At 38.9% G+C, this 24510-nt stretch overlaps 1 protein-coding gene across 2 annotated transcripts in view; it reads right to left on the reverse strand.

Annotated features, from left to right (window-relative positions):
- Positions 1 to 525: 525 nt before the first annotated feature.
- EIF4E (eukaryotic translation initiation factor 4E) overlaps positions 526 to 24510 on the reverse strand; it is a 24227-nt gene continuing 242 nt past the window's right edge. Inside the window, exons 1-7 of one of the 2 annotated variants that reach the window (XM_041484224.1) lie at positions 24105 to 24242; positions 15860 to 15966; positions 14162 to 14257; positions 12125 to 12188; positions 10110 to 10223; positions 7529 to 7668; positions 526 to 5661 (exon numbers count right to left, since the gene is read on the reverse strand). In XM_041484224.1, the coding sequence (XP_041340158.1) occupies positions 5547 to 5661; positions 7529 to 7668; positions 10110 to 10223; positions 12125 to 12188; positions 14162 to 14257; positions 15860 to 15966; positions 24105 to 24233 (765 nt within the window). In that variant the 5' untranslated portion in view covers positions 24234 to 24242 and the 3' untranslated portion in view covers positions 526 to 5546. Of the gene's footprint in view, positions 5662 to 7528; positions 7669 to 10109; positions 10224 to 12124; positions 12189 to 14161; positions 14258 to 15859; positions 15967 to 24104; positions 24243 to 24510 lie in introns of those variants that run through there. The other variant, XM_041484225.1, reaches the window with a different exon arrangement.

A 24510-nucleotide genomic window follows, 5' to 3' on the forward strand; every position in this document is an offset into this window, starting at 1 on the left:
ATGTAGCGAGGTCAACTTACAGCCAAGTCAAACATCTACTCTTGTATCAGAAAACCTCTCTGGCACTCAAGAGCACAGCTGTGCAGTGATAACACCTACAGAGAGGTTTTTTCTGGTGCTGAAGCCCCCAGTGGACAGCACAGCCAGACCAAAGCCCTCCTGCGACTTCCCAGCACTGTCTCCAGCTGTTTGATGTCACTGCAGTGGCACAGCAGGAGCTCCCATTAAGGGTCCAGCTGCACTTTCCTGCTGGTTGATCCACTCCACCATATTTAGTCTACTCCTTGCTATGGAGAAACTGGTAAACAAGGGAAGAGCAGTGATTTTGCAATCACAGTGTTGCAATCACTGCTGTTAACACCAGCTCTGTTCAGAACAAGACTGATGGGTGGCTGAGTTGCAGGAGCCCCAGTGACACACAAGCTGCAAACTGAAGAGAGAACACAGGTTCCAAAGCAGTTCCACACTCACGTATGTTTGAGCTGCATTTCTCTACATCCCATACAGAGTCAAGAAGCTGAGACATTAGTTCCTCAGAAACTTTATTTTCATTCAAACTACAGAAATAAAGTAGTACCTTCCAATTTCCCATTATATTTTCTGTGTATTTGTACGGCTCAGGGCGAGATGCACTAGGATAAACTACCCTGTACATATGGAGGAAGATAAGGCTCAAAAACTAGCTTTACTTCAAAGAATGCCAAACCTGACCTACGAGGTTGGCTCCAACTCTTTGATAATAATAATATGCACAACATAGGAAAAAAGATTGATCTAAACTACCTATTGTAAGCAAAATCCAGTAATTCATAACAGAAAGTCAAAGAAACCTTTTAGAAATAACAAAACAGTTTTCTACCTTGAAAAAATAGATGAGTAATTTTTGCTTTATATACGATATATTCACACACACTTTCAAGTATCATTTTCACTATTATCATACTTACATGGCTAGAGATAAAAAAATGAAATCCCATAAGCAGATTATTATGCCAAAGAAGTCACACACGGTCTTTATCTGGGTTTAGCAACACCTGGAATTCTCCATGGTATCACAGTGACTAAAAAAGCAGTGACTAGACTCAGTGTAATTTCTCCCTTTATTAAACATGTTTTAGTAAGGCTTGAAAAGCATCAGGATTTAGAAAAATGGAGACAAGAAAAGCATAGGCAGTCATAAACCCCACGCAGTCATAAACCCCACAAATTCACAGCTAAGCTTGTCACACGCTCAGTACTAGAAGAGAATAAAAAAAAATAAATCTGAGTTGTTTGGTTAGCAGGCAAACTGATACCAACAGGCAGACTTCAGCTAGGATGTTTTTACATTTAAGGCATCACACAAAATAACAAGTTAACGCTGGGAAGCATAACAACCATCATGTGCACAGCCATAATTCACATTTAGCTCTGGACATCAGAACCTGCTTTATTTCAAAACAGAAAGGCTAGGAGGGAATCCCATAGTCTTTTGGGAAAGTGCCAGACAGCCACTAGGCAAGAGGAAGAGTGACCGTGGTTTTTATCACAGGGGAAGGAATTTAAGTGCTTATTAAAGGCTTTGCTGCAGTGCCAGAGCCAGACACCTGAACACAAATTCTGGCAGAATAGAAAACTTTTAAGACCTACAAGACAAAATCTGTTCAAGCAGCTGCAGTGAATGGGTGTCCCACAAAGGGATCAAAAATGACAAGCCTTTGGGATTGAACAGCTCCTGGAGCTCAGCAGCGATGATGGAGAGGTGCAGCAGGTGCCTTCCATAGGCCTGGTTCCACACTGCACTTCCACCCTCCAAAGAATTTAGATGGACAGGTATGAAATGCCTCAAAATGAAATAGGTATACCTATCTCCTTCCTGGTCATGTCATTTCCATTTGTCTATTTCTTGCCCAATGGGAAAAGGCACAAATTCTACATTTAAAAAAAGTTATTTTAAGATCTAAGTAAAACCTATTCACAAAAATATTTTGCAGAAACCACTGACTGTTTTTAAGAGGGCAAAGTCATCTAAAAGTTAACTGCCAGGCAGCCTGAAAGCTCTGTGGTTTTAACTATCAAGCTTAACTGTCTGGTAGAGTACATGAGTACAGGATATTCTTAAAAACTAGTTTTAAAACCACCAGGCCACCACTCAAAAATTAAGCTTCTTGGAAACATGGGAGGTCACATATCAAAGAAGATCCATGACACTTGCAGAGACTAAAATGCAAAGTTTTAGTTTTGTTTGGGTTTTTTTTTTTTTTTTTTTTTTGCATTTAGTAAGAGTCCCAGAATGGAGGCCAGAATACTTTCTCCAAGCAATTTAGTAAGAAAGGATTCCATTAGGTAGGACGGAAGCTTTGAGCTCACTCCAAGCTTGGCTAAAAGCCACTACTTCCAAGTTTCCAGAATTTGGGTAGCATTGGAGTTAAATTTCCTGAGCTAGAGACAACTTGATAGACAAGACAGTGACAGTGCAGCAGGACAAACAGAAGTGACAATGAAAAGCATTGCACAGTCCAAGACTTAACGTTATACCCAGAAGCTGACAATTCACACATCAGTTACCCCATCTTCACAGGCTGTGTTTTGGCACATTCTTACACCTCTTCTAGCACAGCAATTTCTGCTGACTTCCCTTGCTCTGGTTTTGTACCACAGAACCCCACTTCTGAAAAGATGCTTCATACATGTACTCTGTAGTCTTCCCAGGCTTACTAAAACCACACATTGACAACAGCCTCCCCTTTAGCTGGGAGTTCAATGACACTGAATATTCTGCAGCAATAAGAGATACTTTTACATTTACTTTGTCCTCTCCTGAGCCTGTGGCTGTTACAGTAATATGCAGAATGGAGAGCTCTCACCTTTCTCCCTCAGCACACAAACTACACCACTATAATCAGAACAACATTAGTATGCAGCACAAAGTGATTTGCAAGCTGGAGAAAACAAGTTTCGTGGTCATTGGCTTCCTCTAAAAATGAATTAAAGGCATAGGCTGTATGTTTGATAAAGCAACCATGCCAGCTAATTTCCTCTCAAGTATTCTAAAAATACTGCAATTGTTATCTGAGCAGCAAAGAGCCTCAAATCAACCTGCCTACAGTTTTCATACTACAGTGCAAGGTAGCTGGCCGCTTCAATAGGTTCAGGCTCAAAAACCTGAGGCCATACCAAAAAAACCTAGCAATCGCTTGTCTAGATGAACAAAATGCTGCTACCCTAAATAATACTCTGGTCAGTCCTGTAGCGCAATGAACAAACCCGATACTATGCAGTTCTCACAACAGCACTCAGGTTAATCTCAATGCTCTTTACAAAAGGGCAGCACTACCACCATTTCCAGTGACCATGAGGGAGCCTGGCTGCCATGCTCCCAAATTACACACACACAGTCACCACTCGGGAGGTTGATTCATCTTCACATTGCCATGCATGCAAGCATTACGGATGATTAGCTCAAGATGGGAAACAGGCATGGACTGCTACATTCTACTATCAATGGACCTATTAAACAAACCTGACTTGCTCACACCTGCTGAATCAGGACAGGCAACCAGTTACACAAGAATTCACAGAAACCAGCACACAAACAGCCCAGACAGCTCTCTCCACATTCACAGATATCCTGGTTGATGACCAATACTGAAGGAATAGCATCTTTAGACAGAGATGTCTGTTCTAAGTGTTTCTATTAAACAACTGTAATAATCATCCAGACATTTTTGGCATAGTCTGATATGCTCCTTATGACACATTTCTGAACAAATGTGCAAGAAAAGTGTTCAAGTCTATTTCAGCACACAGACACTTCAGTGCCTTCATCAGGCAGATGCAACTGACTCTTCACTGCCAGTGACTAAACTCGCTTTAATCAGTTATCACAAAGATCAAAACCCCAACAAGCACCTGCCTTGACACTTAGCTGAAGAAATACTTAAAGCTCTTGCCAGGGCTATGGAGCCTATCACACACTTAAAAAACCAGCAAGAAATCAGCAATAAAGCACTGATTTTGCTGCATGCTCTGCTCTAAGAGGTGGAAAGAACAAGCCTCTCATCTTATGCTCAAAGTAAGTGAACTCGACCCTCAAAATCTCCACCATCCCGTGAACTTCCAAGTAAACTATCAGCTCTCTGGAGTAACTTTCAAACAATGGAACAAAGATTCAACTACTCAGACACATGTAATAGCAACCTATCTAGATACTCATACTTTTATTTGTAGCCATGTCTCTGGGATGCTCTACTTGTACTTTATGCATTATATTCTTAGAGCAGAATCACTCACTGAAGCACTTTTACTGTAGCTCCTACCTGAAACTAAACAGCTTTCTGTGTACCCTTAAAATTCTTGGTTGGGCATAAAACAGAAGTCAAAAGAGAAACAACACAAACCATGATCAATTAGACCAACCACTAAGAAAGAACATTAGCCACATGGATATAATTCCACTTTGATTTAGGGTGCTATCTAATAGGTTTATTAAAAGTTTCAACAGACTAGCTCCAGACTTTATCTTTCTTGGAAGACACTACAATAGAAGCCACAGTAGAGACTGCCTTGTCACGAGAGGTACAAATACTTGCTGTATAGATGGAGAAATAAAAGGACAAATCTAGTTGTCTAAAAGACAATTCACTGTACACATTTTATTTACAGTTTTGTACACTGTCTTAGTATGAATGGGACCGCTTTTCTACTTGAGCCATTTTAACCAAAGCAAAATAACCTAAGTAATACAAAGTGTTAAAATACAGCATAAGATACAAAAACAGACATACTATTTCTAGTAAGGAATGTAAATTATGGTGTTACATTAAAAAAAAAAATCCACATTTACGTTCAGGAAATCACACAAAAAGATCACTGATTTGACTGAAATGCATAAATCTGTAGCAAAGCTCTGATGTTACAAAAAAACCAAAAAATTACCAAAGAATGCACAAAATTTATGTTTATTCCACCTTTGTCATACTCCCAGATTCTTCACCAAATGTTACATGAGCAAAAACAACTGAAATCAAAATATCACTAATGTTATCAAATAGGGAAAACAAATAAATTAATCTAGCAGCCATCAGCAGAGGTTACAGCAAAGATGATGCTGTATAAAAAAATTGCTAGAAAACTGTATGCACCATACTCTTTTCCAAACCAGCAAAATCTTACTGCATACAATGCAAATGTAAAACAGAGTAATTTCCTGCAGGTACAGAAACGCAACTTCTTTTCTGAATACTGTGGATAAACAATTTTTTTTTTTTTGCAATAGTAATGTTTCTACCAAGCTATTACAGAGTGGGCCAGAAACACACTTACAGATCTGGGGGGTGAAGTGTACTAAAATTCCAATTGGTAACGGTTACTTCGGCCAAAATAGAAAAATTGAACATAGAAGTACAAGACAAAGGCGAATGAGACTTCTCACAAATCTTAGCAACATTTAGATGGAAATCAAATTTAAATGTAGTCCACTCTGCTTTTGAAGAGGCTTTGGTTCAGCTCCCAATCTCGATTGCTTGACGCAGTCTCCTATGAAAGAATACTCAGAAGGTGTCGTCTTAAACAACAAACCTATTTTTAGTGGTGGAGCCGCTCTTAGTAGCTGTGTCTGCATGGGACTGATAACCAATCACTATCTTTGGAGGAAGTCCTAATCTTTCCTTGTATACTCTCCTGGAGAGGAAAAGAAATAAAACAACAGTTTAAGCAAAGTCCTTAGGAAGGAATTAGTATCAGGACACCTGCTTTTAAGATCTGGGGGCAACATTAAAAAAAAGAGTTGCCTATTTAGAAACAATTTCTCAGATAAAGGACTCGAAATATGATTTTTCTAGTATATTGCATCTAAAACCCACCTAAAGTTTTGTAAAATGACTTACCACATATAATAGGACATGCTCTTCCACAAAATAATTAACAGGCCTAAAAAAATGCAAAATGGAGGCACTCTGTTCTGCATTCATGTGAGCATCATTAAACCACAAAGCTGTATTTCCACATAGAGAAACAACACAGCTATGTAGAACTCATGGTTCACAATTCCAGAACTACTGAGATGATAAAGTTACCTGAACCAAAGAAAACAATTCCCTGGAACAGTCAGTTCTAATCACCCCACACATGATGGCTGCAGAGAGTTGCTGTCTTTCCTTTAACTACTGATAGAAAGCAGACTCCCACAGACCTCATTATGGGCACCTTACCCAACAGAAGCTTTAAGAAAAACCACCTTGGATCTTATGTCTTAAGAGGAAGAAGCAGCAGCACCTGCCTTAGACACAAACACACACACACAGTGCTCCTTAGCACAGAGTGAGATGCAAGTCACTAATGGCCACTCCTGTCTACGGTTAGGGTAATACTGGAGCAAGCAGACAATGTAACTTACCTTGGTACTTGTGTCAGTTTGCAAAAATCTTAACTTTTTCACAGTTCTCTAAAGGAGTCAACTCCTTAGTTAATGGTTAATACCACTCTAAAATGCTGTCTGATGCCTACTAGGTTTATTGCAACACTGTGGTAGCAGAAGATGAATACCGTACATTTGTGTGTTTATTATTAAACACTTACCACTGAAGCCTGGAAATATGACTGTATAATAAAACTGTTAGTAGAAGGCACACAGATTCTTAAAGGCCCAAAAAAAGGCATGTGTCAAAAGAGTCATCAGGTAGTGAAAAGAGTAATCTGCTATGCCTGACAGTTCATATTTGGCTTAAGGTAGATGCACTAAGTCAGGAAGAGAAATATTTTCATTGGTTTGCATAAGGTAAATGGCCTACAATGACAAATTTAACAGCAAGTTATTCCAAAGCATCACTACTACAGAATCCAATAAATACTTGTGTAATGAGTAATTTTAATCACATAATTGTGTAATAGTAACTGTGTAATTAGTAATACTTCCTACACACTAAAGCACAACACGCATTTTCCATAGCACAGACTCAATCTGAGATAACTACTGTTGCTTTACTTAAAGACTACAGCATGCAGGTCAAATAACCCACAAATCACAGGATTGCTTCATCTCTACTTAAACAGGGCCAAAACGTAGGGAAACGCCTGTGGAGTTTCACAGCATATCACTGTACAGCTTTCCTCACCCCCCATCCCCCAAATTTGCGTACATCCTTCTGTGCTTAAGACTTGCAGCACCTTTCCTTTCCAGTCTTACTTGTAAGCATCACTTTCCTGGAAAAAACCTGTATCAATGCTCTACTCTTACTGAGCACCCACCTTTACAAACTGTCAGGCTGGAACAGATTGCACATTACCTACAGTTGTTAATTACAATGCCTCATTGTGAAATGAGAATTTTTGCCAAGATTTGTGTATGGGCATCTGTTACTAACTGCTCTGTACAGCAGCACTGCCTTCAGTGTAGTTTAGAAATGATGAACACAATTTACAGTTACTTAAGCTTGGGATACAGCTCTGCTCAGGCTCCACTTGCCTGAAATGCCTCCTCTATCAAGCTAACTGGCTTTACATGCATGGTTACACTCCATACAGCCGAGGCGCCGAGCACATTACTTACCCTATATGCGTAACAGCATCCCTGTTTTCACATTCAGTTGTCCATATTGCTATTTTATCACCCTTAGTTCTAACATTAACAACAGCACCACACACATCATCACTGTAGTCATCGAATGACTCCCCAATAAGGCACAGCAGCTGTGAAAGAGAAAGCAGTTCAGAGTCAGAATCCTGTTCTGTAGGCAAGCACCCAGTGTACACAAGGACTGAGGAACACATTTTACTGCCTACAGACACTTGCCATACAACAATCACTTTCTATTTATTACAGTGTCTTCTTCAAGTTCCAAATATTACAAGTGAACATACTCTAGTAGGGTATCTTCCTTCTAGTCTGAATTTTCCATTCCTCCTCCTCTGCCACCTGCCGCAAGTTCTGACACAGCTGATCATTTCCACAGTGCTGCCTTCCACCCCATCCTCCCAATCCAAAACAAGAGAAGAATTAAAGCACTGTATTTTTCTTTCTACAGTACACTTAACATAGATGGACCAATCTGAAATTTTAGGTATTTGTATCCATTACCTAGGAAGAGCCTGTTAAGGACTATTTGTGCCACATCAGGTATGTAAGGTTTCATTTCCATGCTGAAGTCTATCAATTAAGAGGTAAATCTGACTGCAGCCAGACACTAAGTGTTGTCGACACAGGACGCTTCAGCATTTCTATAAACTCTGAAGTGGGTTTAATACAAAGCACCAATGTAGGTGCACAAGTAACACAAGATTCTTCCTCCCAGGTTTCTAGCAGTGAAGCTTGGAATTGGCCAGGAGCATCAGAGCGAGCAGGGTCACAGCCCCATGCAACATGCTAACTGTGAGAGTGGTATTTAAAATCTTCAGCTTGCTACTTGTAAAACAAGCAATCCTGATATTCAGACCTAATAGTTTTTTGTGCTTGAGACAGATTCACCTAGACTATGCTGAATTAAAGAAAAAAAAAAATCTTTCTGCACACTCAATCTGCAAATGGACACTTGTTTCCTTCACTTGCACAGTACATTAAATACACTGTGGCTATGTCAGTTTTCTGATATCACTTATAACATCTGGAAATTCAACATGTTTGCAATTTCTCAAACAAAGCAGGTCTTCCAGTACCCATCAGACCCCCAAGGGCTGGCTTACTCAAGGAAATGCAAAAAGGACAAAGTGTGCTAATAAATAAATCAGGTACAACTAAACATGCTTTAAATGTTACACCCAACTGCAGGCTGCACACACACTGAGTAATTCAAGCCATAAATGGTTGAGATCAAACCACACACAAACACGTAAAGTATCGATCAACTGTCTTAGTTCACATGCAAGCCAAGATGACTACCATGCTCAGTAAACACTACTCAGGTACATTTTTCATGAGTGTTGCACAACAGGGAAAAACTTCTCAAATGAAGTTTAGTTCACAGTTAAGATAATTATAATAAAACTTTGTTCCAAACGGGAGTTATAAAGACTTTGATTTCTATTGCAGAAAACTGGTTGTACATAATTACTGGAATTAGAAGTGACAGGGTTGTTTTAGGGCACATATCACAGTCACCTGGGTATTTGGGCTCTGTGCCATTGCTCACTGCTAAGCAAAAAGCAGAGCCCTCTAGCCTTCAGTTTGCACAGTCTATCTACATGTTTCCAAGCCATATGTCATGGCTATTAGCAGTCAGGACTCACACATGCATTAGGCCAAGTATCTGCACCAGGATGTTAATTTGCTCAAGTGCAGTCACACTGCCCAGTATTGTAATGCCCTCTTCAAATCACAACTACAGTGACTACAAAGATCCTCAAAGTTCTGATATTTTGGACACCTCTGCGTTGATTCTGAAGGCCATTTCTCCCTTTCAAAGGGGTGCAATACTCCTTGCCTCCTACAAAAACAAGGACTAAAGATAGAGATTTGCCAAGACTGCTATGATTTGTCCTGTCTGCAATCCATGCCCCTAAATCCCAGACCGCACTAGACTGTCTTAGGCTATTCTGAGTCAGTTCCTAGACAACACATTTCTGTGATACATTTACTGCAATCCACACTAGAAATACATTTACCATTCAATTCTATTCCAAAGAGATAAGAGCAATGGAAAAAAGAAGTATTTTTATGGTGTGTATATACAAGATGAATGTGCTATTATTGCCTACCCCAGCATTAAGACAAATACAGAAAGAAGAAAGTAAATCTGAAAGTACCTTGTTCAACAAAGCCAAAACCTGAAAACTATTCACTTTTTTTTAAAAAAGTATTTGTAAAACTAATTGTTTTATCAACTGAACCAGCAAGTTGCAAGTTGTATTATTTTCACAGTAGTTCAACAGTAATGTTCCGTGCACTACATGGGAAAAGCTTAATCTGTCCTACAGAACTCACCCTGTTGCTGCCTGTTACAAGGAAGTATTAAGACAGAATAAACCCACATGAAGATCACTATTGAAAAAAACCATTTTTTAAATACAGCCTGTCAGTAAAACTCTACAGGACACTCTGCTGCCAAGAAGTGAGAATAGCATAGCACACAAATATCAAACCAGTTAAATGTACTTTCACACCAACATAAGACTCCTCAGCTGCCACTGGTGCTTACTGTCTCTAGCCAGAAGCGATCAAGGTCACTTCGTCTCTGCTGCTTGTTTAATGTAATTAGCCATCGGCCTCCTCGCTTGTTCTTTTCATCTTCCCACATGGGTTCAATCCCATCCTGCAAAGAAAGGCCACAAGTTAAATCAGACTCCATCTCTTTTTCCTAAAGAGCCACCAAAAGTCCTGGTAACTGGAACAGTTAGTTAAGAGAGAAGTGTACAGTTTAAGACACACACCAGAATGTCCTGAAATACTGTCTCACACTAATATCAAACTTCCAAAACAACAAGTGCACACTCCAGTGAATTTTTAGTTCTACAGAAGCATCACAGTCCAGGCAAAAAGTCTTAGCTACATATAACATTAAAAAAAATCCTAAGGCAACAGGCAAAGATAACCACCTGCTTCGCCCTGCATGAAACCAGAACGTAGCAGCTAATTTTATCTGGAGTCTTTATTTTATGTCTTGCACTCAGTGCAAGATCAGCCAAGTGTTTCACTCATGCATACAGATTATTTCACTGAAATAGACACCTTTGGCAGTCTCTCTTAATGACTACCTTCATATACAAGGTGAAAATAGGAGGATTTTCATTGTTGGGGAGAGGGGGGGAAAAAAAAAATCAAGATACCTTTTTTCAAAGCAAGATCTGATTCGCATTTTGCCAGTGGCCCTGCACTGAATTAAATGATTCTGCATGTGCTGATACAGCAAAGCAGCCAGCTACTGCTCCTGTATCAACCAGCTATGCTGCACTTCAGAAAGTCATTAAAAAATAAGTCATTGTCTGGACAGAGGAATTCTGTTAAGAATTGTCCACTAAGAATTGCACGACAAAACCTATGGCTGAAAACTAAGTGTTCAACATGCAGGATGGAGTGGTGTCATCTCACTTTAAATGTAACACCCTCACTGGCAGCTGCAGAGCTTAAACTACTTCATCACCTTTAAGAGGACCTCTTAAGAGGTCACAACTGAAGGACAGCAGTAAGAGATTGCCCAGAAACCTGAAACAGTTGCCAATTCTATACCTGTTCCATGAAGTTATATAACTATTACTGCTTGAAGACAAGCAAACACAGAACAGATACATGTACTTAAAACACAAATTAAGGATTGATGTAAAAAATACAAGCATTATCCATAGATATCCAAATCTCTGAAGGGCCTACAGGTTCTTAAAATTCTAGTAAGCTTGCTCAGTCACCTAGAACACCATTACCTTTCCAAACCCAAGCAGCAGAACCTCTTCACTACATGAAACTGCTGGGTCTACAAACAGTGCACACAGGCTGCAGAGGAGCCCCAGCCTGCAGCTACATTTTATGAGCAAAGGAGGAACCAGGCACCAGCACTTCAGGGACTAATCTGGGTGCTGGAATCCCAAAAGGAAGCTGCATGATAGAAGCACTACCAAGAGGTTAGGATTTGACCTAGAGCCCCAGTTCAGATCTCCACCCCAGCTGAGGCATGATTTCATTTAACTTTCCCTATTCACTAGTCTGGACACTTCCTCAGCATTTTCTTATTGTCCATGTTTGGTGCACTTTTCTATTTCATGCTTAAGCAATACAGCATTTACCTGGTAGTATAAAAATTAATAGCAGTACTGTGCATCTGGCTAGCAGTACACCCATAAGGAACACTGAGCAACACTGCTGTTTCCCACAGACATTTTAACTCATTTCATATCAAGTGACAGAGCTGGAAAACCTTGCACATTAGCAAAATTTACACTTAATTGTTTGCACAAACATCTCACGTAAAACAAACACTAACAGAGTCACAGATTAAAACTGATTGTCTAATGTGTTAAAGCAAGTACTTAAAATTTCAGAAGTAGTGACAACCTGATTTTCAGACAATGTTTGGGACTTGCTCAAAAAAATTAACACCTTTATGACATACCCAACCATGTTCCTAAATGCCTTAAGTGAAATATTTGAATAGTGTCTTGCTTAGTCAGGAAATCATCCATCAACATCCTTAACTAAAGAAAAAAATGTTAGCAAGCCTACCTTAAAGAGCGAGTAGTCACAACCAGGCATTAAATTACTAGAGAGCTGGATATGGTTGTATAAACTATTGGAGAGAAAAAAGCAGGATTAGAAACTAAGCATTGTTTTAAGGTACAAAATTCTTAAAGAATTTAAGACCTATGACCAAACAAAGCCCAAAAATTAAGGAGCAATAAAGTTATTTCAGAAGCAACCCTATTTCTTAAGTACTTTTTAACAATATACAAGTATCAGTATTAAGATGCTCTTGGTTTAAAGCAGCAGAATGGAATAGGAACTCCACAACTGTTTTTAAACTAGTTGTCAATGCTTCTTTTAAACCTAGTTCTAAGGTTTAGAACTGACGTTCAAAGTTATTCGAACATAAATTACTGAGCTTTTAGGGCAGCAGGTTCTGTGGCCAAGAGTATTCAGTGCATTAATGGAATAAGGATAACTGTTTCTATTTCTAGGGCTACTCACACTGCTGAGAATTTTTTTTAGGAGAAATGCTCAACCTTGCTATTTGATACAGCACTCTAGGTATGAATGCTGTCGGCCTCATAATTCAAATCAAGGACTCAAAAGACAAGAACAGATGATAGACAATAAAATGTATATTCACAATTAAATTTACAACCGTGCAATTCAGAAAAACAATCAAAGGAGTACATAGTGTCATCTCCTCAAACAAGGAGATAGATGCCTTTCTTCCACCCCTCACAGGTCAGACTTCAGAAGGAGACCTGAATGTATTACAACAACCTGTAGCCCAAGACCAACTAGTATCAAGGCATAATTCAGCATCAAAAAGAAAACTGATTACTGTGATGTTCTAACAATGAGAAATCAAGCACAGGAATTTGTAACACCAGTTACAAATTTAACAGTTTACCTCTTTTAAGTTTAGCTTGACACTGAGATTTTCTGCCCAAAACAACACACTTATTTCCCACTCCAGCCACAAAGGACGTGTAACTTAACTGCTGGTGGCTGATTTTATACCTTCACTGCAGACATCTAGATTATGCACTTTTTAATTACCAAGACTATCTCGGTTATAGAAGCTCAAAAACTTACCCTTAACCAACTTCAGTAGTGAGCTTCAAACAACTCAGCTGCCCATCACACACCCCACCACTGTCAGCTGAGTGAAGCACAGTTTGCAGTCATCCCCACAGTAGGAATGGGAATGCTGGGTACAAGCCCAGAATCCCATTCCCTCTCAGGACTGCACCAATAGTTACTGAAAAGGCAGAAGCATTTTTCCTCCTTGTGCTAATGGATCACTGATGGGTTCTGTTACTACACTCAGACCCCATCTCCCTCCACAGGGATCACATCCAAAAAAAGTATGCAACAAAATAAGAACCCAACCACTCAATGTAGCATGAAACACTAAGATCAAATATACAATGCTTTTTTTTCACTCTCAATTTCACAGCACTTGCATTTTCTCCATGTTTTAGCATTATGGCAGGTAAAATCTTGATTGAAGCAAGTGCTTGGAAAGCACAGGCCCCCCTTCAGGGGCTTTTTTTTGCTGTTGGAGCCTAACCCCTCTCACAGACCTTCAACTTAGAATGAAGGTCATTTCTTCTGTAACCGCTAAGAAATTTTTTTCAAGAATGCCATTCATCTGCATGAGTCAACTCCACACTCCAGATACAGGCACTCTTGAACACGCAACATGAGCCAGTGGTCAATTTAATCAAGAAGGAAAATGTGGGGCCATGGAAGTGGCAATCAGTTGGCCACCAGAATTTACAGGTTCATGTTACTGAGATAGCTACTGCACAAATAAAATGTTCTACATGTCTGTCATGTACACATGAATATAAGCGGTGTTGCAGTGTTTCAGCAAGACAATGTGCATTTAAAGGATGAAGTACTTCTCCATTTGCATTTTCAACAGACTTCACCTTCAATTTTGCAAATATTTCAGATTACACACAAGAATTTGCAGTTAATGGAGTACTTTATAGGTTTTTTGACTTGGACCCAAGTTTTGCCAACAAATCCCAAAATTATTGCGCAGACTGAAAAATCTCTACTTACGCCCAAAAATCCTCAACAGTATCGAACTTTGAGATAAGACGAAGATTTGCTTGCCAAGTTTTGCTCTTGTCATTTTTAAAAAACCAGAGTGCCCATCTAAAGGAGAATAAAATAAAACCATAGAAATTAAAGTATATTAAAAATGTAATTACTTCTATTGTTACATTCAAACTAATTGCAAACCTTATTATGACCATGGAAGTCAGTTTTCATCAATAAGCTACATGATCAATTCTTTACAGACTAACAATGTTTGTGCTTTCATTACAAGAATAGTGGCAGACTTTATCAATCCATTAGGCAAATATTTTCAATAGCTTTGCAATTCTTTTAAGACTCTAAACTTCAGATGTTTCTCTTTGCTGTCACTGCTGAACTGCAATCACCTACCACAAACAACTGATGATGGTCTAAAACAACACCAACGATTCAAACTGGGCTCCCTGGCCAGTAATTTCCTTGTAAAGGTTACATAAGCAAATTAGATCACTCCAAAGCTATGTATGACATGAAAGCTTCTCAAGCACTCACATACTAGAAAAGCATAAATTTTAAAAAGCAAGCTGCATTAAGCTTACTAATGGCAACCACCACAAATCCCCACAAATTGATTGTCTCAAGTTTTTAAATTAGCATATATAAAGATGAGACTGAATGAAAAAAAATCATCTCTGCTGAGTACAAATATCAAGACAGAATTGAACCTTTCACACAAAGATGCTCTTTCTGAATCTAAAAAGCATCATTGCAGCAATTTAAAATGCTGGAAAAGGATACCTAATGAGGCATTTAATCAAATAGTTGGGGTTTTTTTCCACTCTAATCATTTCAGCAGTGTTGAAACAACTCCGGTTAGCACTAGGCTGTATTTGTCTTCTCTCAGCAGAGAGCTTTAAGTCACTAGGTGTCAATCTATTGTTTTGAGACCCTTTCTGACATTTCAAACCTAGTTTTAAAAGTTTACTCCATTCTAGTAATGGCCTCACTAACACTTGTAAAGAACTGTTAGCATCAATTTAGTCAAGGTATTTAGAAGAGAAGGAAGATGGAAGCTGAAAAGACAACAAGGAAAATGGGATACATGCAGCATAGCACTACAGGGAACCAGTGTTTTCCACACTTGCTCAAAACTTAGACAAAGAGTAAGGTATCACTTGGTAAAAGGTACCTGCCAACAGTAAGAACTGAGCATTCCACAGTAACTCATCAGCTGACTTGGAGAAAATTACTTCCAAGCTGGTCTTTTTCAAGCTCTAAGAGGGCTTGAATTTCTAACTTTGAAAGATAATTTTAATGACAAGTTATTACCACCAGCACCTTAATTTATCCAAGTACAAGGCAGAATGCAAGGTTTCCCAGCTCTAGTGGGCAGCAGCTTCACCTCAGTGTCAGCCTCTTAAAATACACCAGCCAAAAATCAACAAAAGCTCTGTCTGCCTCCAACTAAAAGCAAAGTCATGCTCTTTCAAAGTACCTGGATGCATTTTGAAATTTGCAAAGATTCTCAGCTTCTGTAACTGCATTATCTGAAGAAGATTCTAAATATTAACATCTGAATCTGACTCTCCTTACTCTGCAACCCCACTGCAAAAATCTCCAAAAAACCACTGAGAATTGTCAAAATACTGCTAGAGAATATAAAGTCAACACGAGCTGCAAAGCCACAGGCATTTTTCTATCAGTTTCTGTACCATTTACCTGTTTTGTAGTGGATGTTTAATATACTGTTCAGGACTGGCAACCTCCTGACTAGGTGCTGGCTCAGTTTTCTCCTCTTCTGCAGGTTGGGGGTTGGGAGTGGTTTCCTGTTTGAAGAAAGGAGTTTTTAATACATTCCTTCTCAATTTTTATTGAGGTAATTTAGTTCTCTAAAGTTACTTCAGAAAGGGTGAAGCGAAGAGTTTCTGTAATTTATCTTGACTGTGGGCCCAAATCCCATAATGAAAGCACAATTTGTATCCCTTTATTCTTCAACATCTGAACAGGTCTTACAATAAACACTAACTACAGGAATTTGCATGCTGCTGTTCAGTGATTTGCTTCCTATGTAATTCATCACCAAAATGGTTTGCTATACATACTTGTCTAATTTTGAAATAGTTTTGAGTACTGTTTCAGAAACACACAATCTATGTTATCTAGAATATGCACATCTAAAATAAATTCAGAGAATAGTAACTTCAGAATGAAAAATATTTTTATCAGCTTCTGACAGAGCATCATTTGAAACAGGTGTACAGGCTCAGTTATTTTTAAAAAATCTATTAATTACAAGTAGAAGATAAAACTAAAATTCACAGATCTAAAATCAGCTACTGCAAGCAGCTAGAAGCCAAGCCAGTGCACAGTTATCTCCGTATTTGCAACATCATCATGAATCAAACAGCAGAATTTGAACATGCATCAGTTCTCAAATTTCCAACTGAAATAAATGTACTTACTGGTTTAGTATGTATTAGATTCACTTCAAGAGTTATTCTTCAACTTTCTAGAGACAGCTCTAGAAATGTTAAATATACTTTAACAAAGTAGTAAATTTTATTCTCTTTGCATGCAAACCCCCTCAGGCTTGTCATTCAGTTTGAGAAGTCACTGTGTCAGATTTGAAATTCTAATGCCTTTCCTTCAAACCAGGGAATACAAAACTTTATTGTGAGGCCAGGTATCCCTGCCAGTTACCACTATCCCTCCCCAACCTGCAATCCATGCTACAATATTACAGAAACACAGAATGAGGACCGTAGCTCCTTCCGAACAGCTAACACAAATTGCCTATACAGCTGACCCCGAGAAAGAAAAAGCACTTCAGTAATATAAACAAAAGCTAAGTACAGCAGACTCAAAGACTCTAGGTGTTTCCAGATGTGGCAATATAAGAGTAGTATTTAAAAATTAATTTAAATTTTGTGGTTTTAACAGAAAAAAATAACATAGGAGTGAATTAAGTAATGTTAAGCAACTTAATTAATGGAACAGTTTACTCCAGACTTCCACATACATTTATCACACCAAAGCTGTTGAAAAGTGGATTTGAAATGATAACACTGTTCAATCCTCACAGACCCAGCTGGCAAACTCTCCTGGATAACACCTGAAGATCTATCTTAACAGGGATTTTCTTTTCATTATCAATGAAAATGTAGCAATTATCAATGAATGTAGCATTATTAAGCATGATACTATGCTACACATCAGAGAAGTTACTCCTTTATGGTTGAAAACAACCAAATATGCTTTAGTTTAACAGCCCACCTAGAAAAACACCTCATGACATTTCAGAACACTCACATGCACCTGCATTCACAGTGAAGAGACAGACATATCAAGATCTAACAGGAGCACTTGGCTAGTGCTTTGATTTACACAGTACAATAGCACAATTCCCTTCCTCTAAATAAAACTAAATGCCTTCTGAGGATCTCCCAAAGGGATCATCACTAACAAACCCACAGAAGCACAGTGTTGAAAAATCTGTCACATCTCCTCCAGTGTAACTATAAAAAGCTAAGCAGACCTTCAAAAAAACATAGTAAGTTCTTCAAATTCTATCTGGAATAGAATTTCTAGTGTTACCCCCACTTATTTTTGGTATCATTCATCTTTAATCACACAAAACCATCCCACTGAACAAGTCAAGACAGAAAGTGCACAGAAACTGTAAAATTCACCAAGGAAGCACTTCAATAGTTCCTCCTCCACATTATCTGTATTGTATTAAAAAGGAACAAGTATAGACAACCAAAATTTAAGTGTGGTTCCTTCAGGGGCTTCTAACTAGAAAATTCAGAAAAGTTACATGCAGAAATACAATAAGAAATATTCTGCTGATACTCTGGAATAGCACTAGGTTTTGTGATACAGCTTGCTTTCAGTATAATACTCTGCAGCTGTGACATCTAATATTCACAACTGATTTACAAATGCTATTACACTAGGAATTTTAACTTCAAACAGACTCACTCTTGCTGAATGCAGATGCAGAGCATCTGCCAAAAACAATTTCAGTTGAGAATCTCATGTTTGCTCAGCAACTAGCTTTCAACATACAAAGAGCTAATCCCAAAGTCTCCCTGGTCACTCTTCCAGAATTATCACAACTACATAAAATGGAAGAATCAATACAAAGCCACTGAGCACATGCAGGGCTAAATTGTTTCATAACTTCTAACAAAAGACTACATTAGAAAGGATTAAGGTAGCACATTCAGACAAAAAGAAAAATGCAACGAGCCTCAACACCTGCCTGGTACACTGATAATCATCCTTCACACAATTACATGAAATTCTGTTTTTGGACAACAAAAGACATGTCAGAAGACATCTGACTCAGCACATGCATTTTACCTAAGCCACCACAGTATCAAATCCCTTTAGATGTTCTGAAAGCTACATGGCAATCATAAAAATCAGACTAACTATTATCCAAACTCCTGTCCAAAAAAGAGAATGACAGCTCAGCTCCAAGGCCTACGCAACTATGACCTTGACCCAGGGCTGTGCAACTCCCCTCAAAAACTATGCCACCAGAAGAGACTTTTTTTCAGCAGCAGGCTGCCCCATCAAGGATAGCTACAGGCCTACACACAAAACTTGTTATTAAAGAACATTATTTCTGGCTGGCCTCAGAGAGAAGCCTAAACCAGCTTATTTTCACTTACTTCTGTTTCCCATAGCCATCAAGGAAAACAGAAAAATAAGCATTTTAATTTTTGGCTGGTTAATCACTATCAGCTCCTCTTTCCTTTCATCTTCTCACTGCTCTGAGCACCAAAATGAAATGTTTGTATATCAAAGCACTTCTTGTTATTAGTCAAATAGAAACTATATAAGTTTGTTAACTGGTATTTAAAGTCCTGATACCCAAGAAATTCTACAAGAAACTGCATACAATTCTATTCTATAAATGCCACATGAATTAATGCCCACATTTTAGCAACTCACCGCATGGAACCCTGCAATTGCAACACTATTAACCAGTCAGACTGACTCCACCTGGAGTCCCTGGACTACTTTATTTAAAATCCTTCATAATACTTTACCACTGCTCATAACTAATGTATTCTTTAACCTAAAATTGACTCTATACACTAAGTAACCACTGAGTTTGCTGCTTTTAAAATATAAGTAATAAAATAGGGTAGTATTACCAGATAAACTGGAAAGCTTCACAGGGCCAATCCCACTTCTCATACACAAGACAGCACATAATTAAGTGACATTTATTCACCACCCACATGGTTTTTGATGTAGGAATCAGCCTGCAGAAGTCCATGAAACATTTGCCTACTCAGCATTTAATGACTCTGTGTATCTACAATTACTTGGATTCGGACACTTGCAAATTTAATTAGTGCTATTTACTCTTTCTCCACAGCACATAATGACCAACATATCCAAGAAAAGTGTGCACGTCACCAGGACAGGAAACAAAGCATCTGCAATAAAAACTGCTTCATCAGGTTTGTTTATTAAGGAGAACAAGCAGCTTGATTAGGTTTTACCAAGGGCTTTCAGATGCTACCCAAACCACATTCATGTCATTAGCTGCTTACAGAAGTTGTTTAGCAAGTCCAGTTGGAGTGCAACAATTATTGCCCAAAAGGACATAACCTGGCACTATTACGTGCTCTTGGTGAAGGCTAAGAGAATTAATTAGTGGAAGAGGCTTTCCAAAGTCTTCTCGCATTAAATCAAAATAAGGTACATTCTGGAGTTTTCACCTTCTTGTTTAGGGTTTCCAAAAGACAGAAACTGCATGCCCCAGTTACCTGATGTCTTGGGAAAAACAATTTCTACTATCTGCTGGTCCTTACGTGTCTTGTGCATAACTGCTACGACACTACAGTTAGGGTAACTTCCAAGGCACAAAATTCAAGAGCTATTTATTTCAAAACATTCTGGACAAAAATAAAAAAAGATTAAAGCACACCCACAAGCAATTATGACATCTTGTAAGAAAACAAGCCAAGGGATGATTTGACACACAACTCTGAGGAATGAGTGTAGAGTGGTAAAAATAATACGTAGTACATGTAACAGCAACTGGAAGAGAGGTACTAAGAGCCACCTGTTACCAATTTAAAAGTGTGAAGCAGATTTCCAGACACCAGGACAAAGAAAGGACTTCTACTTGTGACACAGCAAGATATAACAGATCAACTATCCTAACTGTATTCATCATTAGACTTAAAACACCATAGATTTTTAGATAGGCAATCACTATTAGAACACAAGCATGAAACCTGACTTTAATTGAGTCATGTCCCCCTCACTTTACAACAGAAGTGCAACACACGTACAGGAGAACAGGAATAAAAGACCAAGTAAAAGAGTCACATACTTCCTCCACGGTCAAAGGTTTTCTAGGAAATATCACCTCAGATTTAAAAGATACAAAGACTATTTACAGCCCTCTTGATTTCTGCAAAATGGGTTATATACACTTGAAAATGCCCATCAGATTTTCACCATTTAACTCACAAACTAGCATTAGCAAACAGCCTACAAGGAATATCAAACTACCTCAGTGTCTTTGTGGTTTCTGTAGCTGCCTAAGCAAGTTCCCCTTGTGCTAACACCTCTTACCCCAGTTTGCACTCTGCTGCTGCCTTTGCTACTGGAACACAAAATCTACCCATGGGATGAGTTTCCACATATAACATTCTGCCAGTTCTAAGGCACTCAGACAAGAAAACTGCTGGGGAGAACAGTTCAGATGGTTCAAAGAACAAAAAGCCTCTAGTCTCCCCCAAACACTCCTACACAAAAGACCTCCATGTTTCCCAAGTATACTGAGTCTCTGGTTCAACAGAGAACTTCATATCTGCTGAAAATTTACAACATGTTCAATCTTCAGAAAAGAATTTAATGTAGAATGTATGAATGATCAAGAGAGGTCTTCAAAGAAAAAGTACTGGATATACTCCTGGTACGCCCAGCGATTGCACAGGATGTCATACATACAGGTTATCTGATGAACAGCACAGAGCACAAAAGAAACAGACCTCTATTTAAAAAATAAAACAAACCAAAACAACTTAAACAGCTAAAATTTTTCTGCCTTACATGCACTATACAGAATTCAAGGACAATTGGCACACGAAGGCCACTAACAACAGTCGTGTTACAGCACACTTACTGCACATCACACACTCACACCTTCCTAACGCCAGTGTCCTATACAGGAACAGGTTTAACTGCAAGAAACAAGGACTACTGCAAGATAATAAACAGTTTCTAAACTCAAGTTTAACCTTGACTATAGAATATTTCAAAAGTGAAAAATAATTTATCTGAGGAAAAAGTCACATTAATTCACATTTAAAGCTGCATTTCTCTTTCACAATGCAGGCACTCTACCAACATCCCTTATTTAATGCTCCCCTCTCTCTCCTCAAAATTCAAACTAATCTTTACAAAGCTGCCAAAAGAAACATCAAAAAGTTTCCCATGTACCTCCACACCTGCAGGTAGTACCAGTAAAACACAGCTTGATTTCATACGCTATTTTTATGCATTTCTCTGATACAAGTTTGGTATTTTATATGCTGTGTGAAATGTAATTATTTAAAATGGCTTTCAGAAAAGTGTTTATCTCAAAAAATTTACAAGATGTGCAATATACTCCTCTTAGAGGAAACTCCATACTCACTCAAATGTAATTTACAATTCAAAAGCTTATGATAAATATTCTCAATTATAAAACAGCATGAAAGGTACATCTATCCTGTATAATTTCAGAAAATGCAATGAGAAAGCAACTGTGTTCACAATGCTGCAGTTTAATGCTATACTGATTTCAAGCAGAGCAGGTCACTGACTTCTACAACAGAAATACACAGCAACAAGAGCAAGTCTGAAGTTGAATTAAACTTACATGCCACCTGTCTGCAAATAATGCAAAATAAATACCTTTCAGCCTACATTGAATTTTAGGAGCTATTATGAACTTTCCAGAATTTTAAGGTCCTACATCACTATGTTTGTAACCCCTTGAGATAATAGTTTCACTTAAATAAAGTTTTGATTCCCAACTATATATGATTACCTTCTCAAACAAGCATTTTCCAAATTACAGATAAGTGAAATGTCACTGTTGTAGGCTAAAAAAAAGGAGTTAAACTTACAAGAATTGCACTTATGACAATAACTGTTGTTAAGCAAAAATACAAAAGAATCATGATGCCATTTCCAATTTGCACAATGAGGGATTAGATTTATACGCACCTAGAAGTTACAGGCTTTGTGCAGATACATTTTAAAGTCACCTTTGGTAAATTATTGTTTACTAAAGCATTACTACTGGTTTTGTTGTGGACTTTTGCATGTGTGGTTTTACTTAATCACATTTAATCCTCAAAGGCTGTATGAGCATTCTAAGAGGTGACACTTCTGCATAGTCTCAAAAATTAATCTCAATATTTTTAAAAGAAAAACCTAGACATCACAAGAAAAGGTGAGAATTTTAACTTGTCGGTGTTGCAAAGGTTTATGTCCTCCCTACAGTGGAGAAGTAAGCCACTGTGCAATTGCTCTGTATTTAGATAGAATAGTCTTGCTTTTTTGACAACTGTTACGGACTCTACAGAACTCTCAAGTTTCTGTATTTGTTAACAGTCCGAAACATTTTGCAAGCCTCTTAAGACTTTCAATGTACGCTACTTCTGAAACCATGACAGTACTAGAAACATCACTGATCTTAGAAGAAGTCTGTATTAAAGAAACACAAAAGCTGACCCATACTCAGTTGTATTTTCATTTCCCAAGACACGTTCTCCCACCAGGAAAGCGTTACAAATGACATCTCTACAAACGCAGGTCCAGATTTTGCAGGTGAGCAACAGAAAGGCCTCCCTATGATCAAGAGGTAATCCCTAACCACACATGCAATTAAATTGTTCAGCTGCAAAGCACGCAGCATTTCTGCAACACCTCTGACCTCAGTCACTACACACATCTAACTTTAGGCTGAGGCAGGAGAAGGGAGCCACCTACAAGGACAATCAAGAAAGACTTTATTTACTTCAATTTGAAAATAAGCGAGCACAGGTGATAGCCGACTCCTGAATGTGAGCACACTGCAACTACTGCAGAACATTCAACAACTACATTAATTACTTAAACTGTTGTGAGTGTTGCCCCATCTTCTACTTTTAAGGTTCAGCACAACTGCTCATGGTGAACTGGATCTGGGCAATCAATCTTGCTGGGACACAGCATGACAAAACCAATTGTTTACTTTCTGCTACATCAGGCTCAGATCTACCTCAGTGAGCAGATGGAGTTAATGGAGAAAACGGTGCAAAGGCAGTTTTTGTGCCAGCAGCACAGCAAAGAAAGCCACAAGGCCCAGGCCTTTAGAGTCATTTCAATTTCTAAAGTTCATATTACAAACTATTGCAATTCCTACTAAGCTCCACAGTCACCACAAAGCACTGAACTGAGAGGAAGCCCTCATCTTCAGATATGTGGGCAACAACTCAAAGACTGGCTTTTGGATGTGAAAACAAGTCTTTAGCACTGGCTAAAGAACACGGGAAGGGTGCTGCTGATGGTCTGTCTTGCACTCTTAATAACTGACAAGCTCCCTGTACAGAGCTGCCATGCAATTTATAAATGCTGATCTACTTAAATCTCTTCCTCATAGATAAAAAAAAATGGGGTTTGGTTCACAGAAGAAAAGCATTAAGAGAAAAATCAGTGCGCCTTACACAAAAGGGCAAAATTAGTCTTTATATAAAGCCACTGATTTTCAAACTTGTTTTCCTTGGTCTAATGCTACAAAGCCTCCCCAAACAGCACACTGGTTATTTAGCCACAGCTGGTATGCACAGCAGCAAGACACCAGCCCTCTTTAACTGTGTTTTCTTGTAACCCTAACAGAGTCTTCTGCTGTCCTCTCCTCATGATACACAATCATGTGGGATTAGAATAACAACTGTACTTGGATCACTTCCAGCTGCTCCAGCTCATTATGGAAGTGCAGGCTGGGGCTACGTTTGTAAGACCGAGCATAATACCATGAACATAACTTATCACCTGGAAAAAACAAAAAGAAACACTGCATTATCATGAAAGGTCTGAAAAAATTAAAAAATCCCAAACTCTCAAATAAAAGATGACACAACCTGGCCAAGACGATTTCGTCTGCCGAGTCTCACCAGCCGAGCTGCTGTCGCGGCTGCCCCAGGAGCGCACCCGTGACTTACCGACCCCGCGCTCCCTCACCGCCGTGCCTCTCCCCGGGGCCTCCGGGGCACGGCGTGCCGGGAACGCGGCCCTTGCCCGCCGCCGGAGGAGCCGCCCCTCGCCGCCCGGCTCGCCGCGGCGGCGGGAACCAACATGGCCAC

Source organism: Pyrgilauda ruficollis, unplaced genomic scaffold (genome assembly GCF_017590135.1).
Source record: "Pyrgilauda ruficollis isolate IOZ18807 unplaced genomic scaffold, ASM1759013v1 scaffold65, whole genome shotgun sequence".
Classification (NCBI taxonomy): Eukaryota; Metazoa; Chordata; class Aves; order Passeriformes; family Passeridae; genus Pyrgilauda; species Pyrgilauda ruficollis.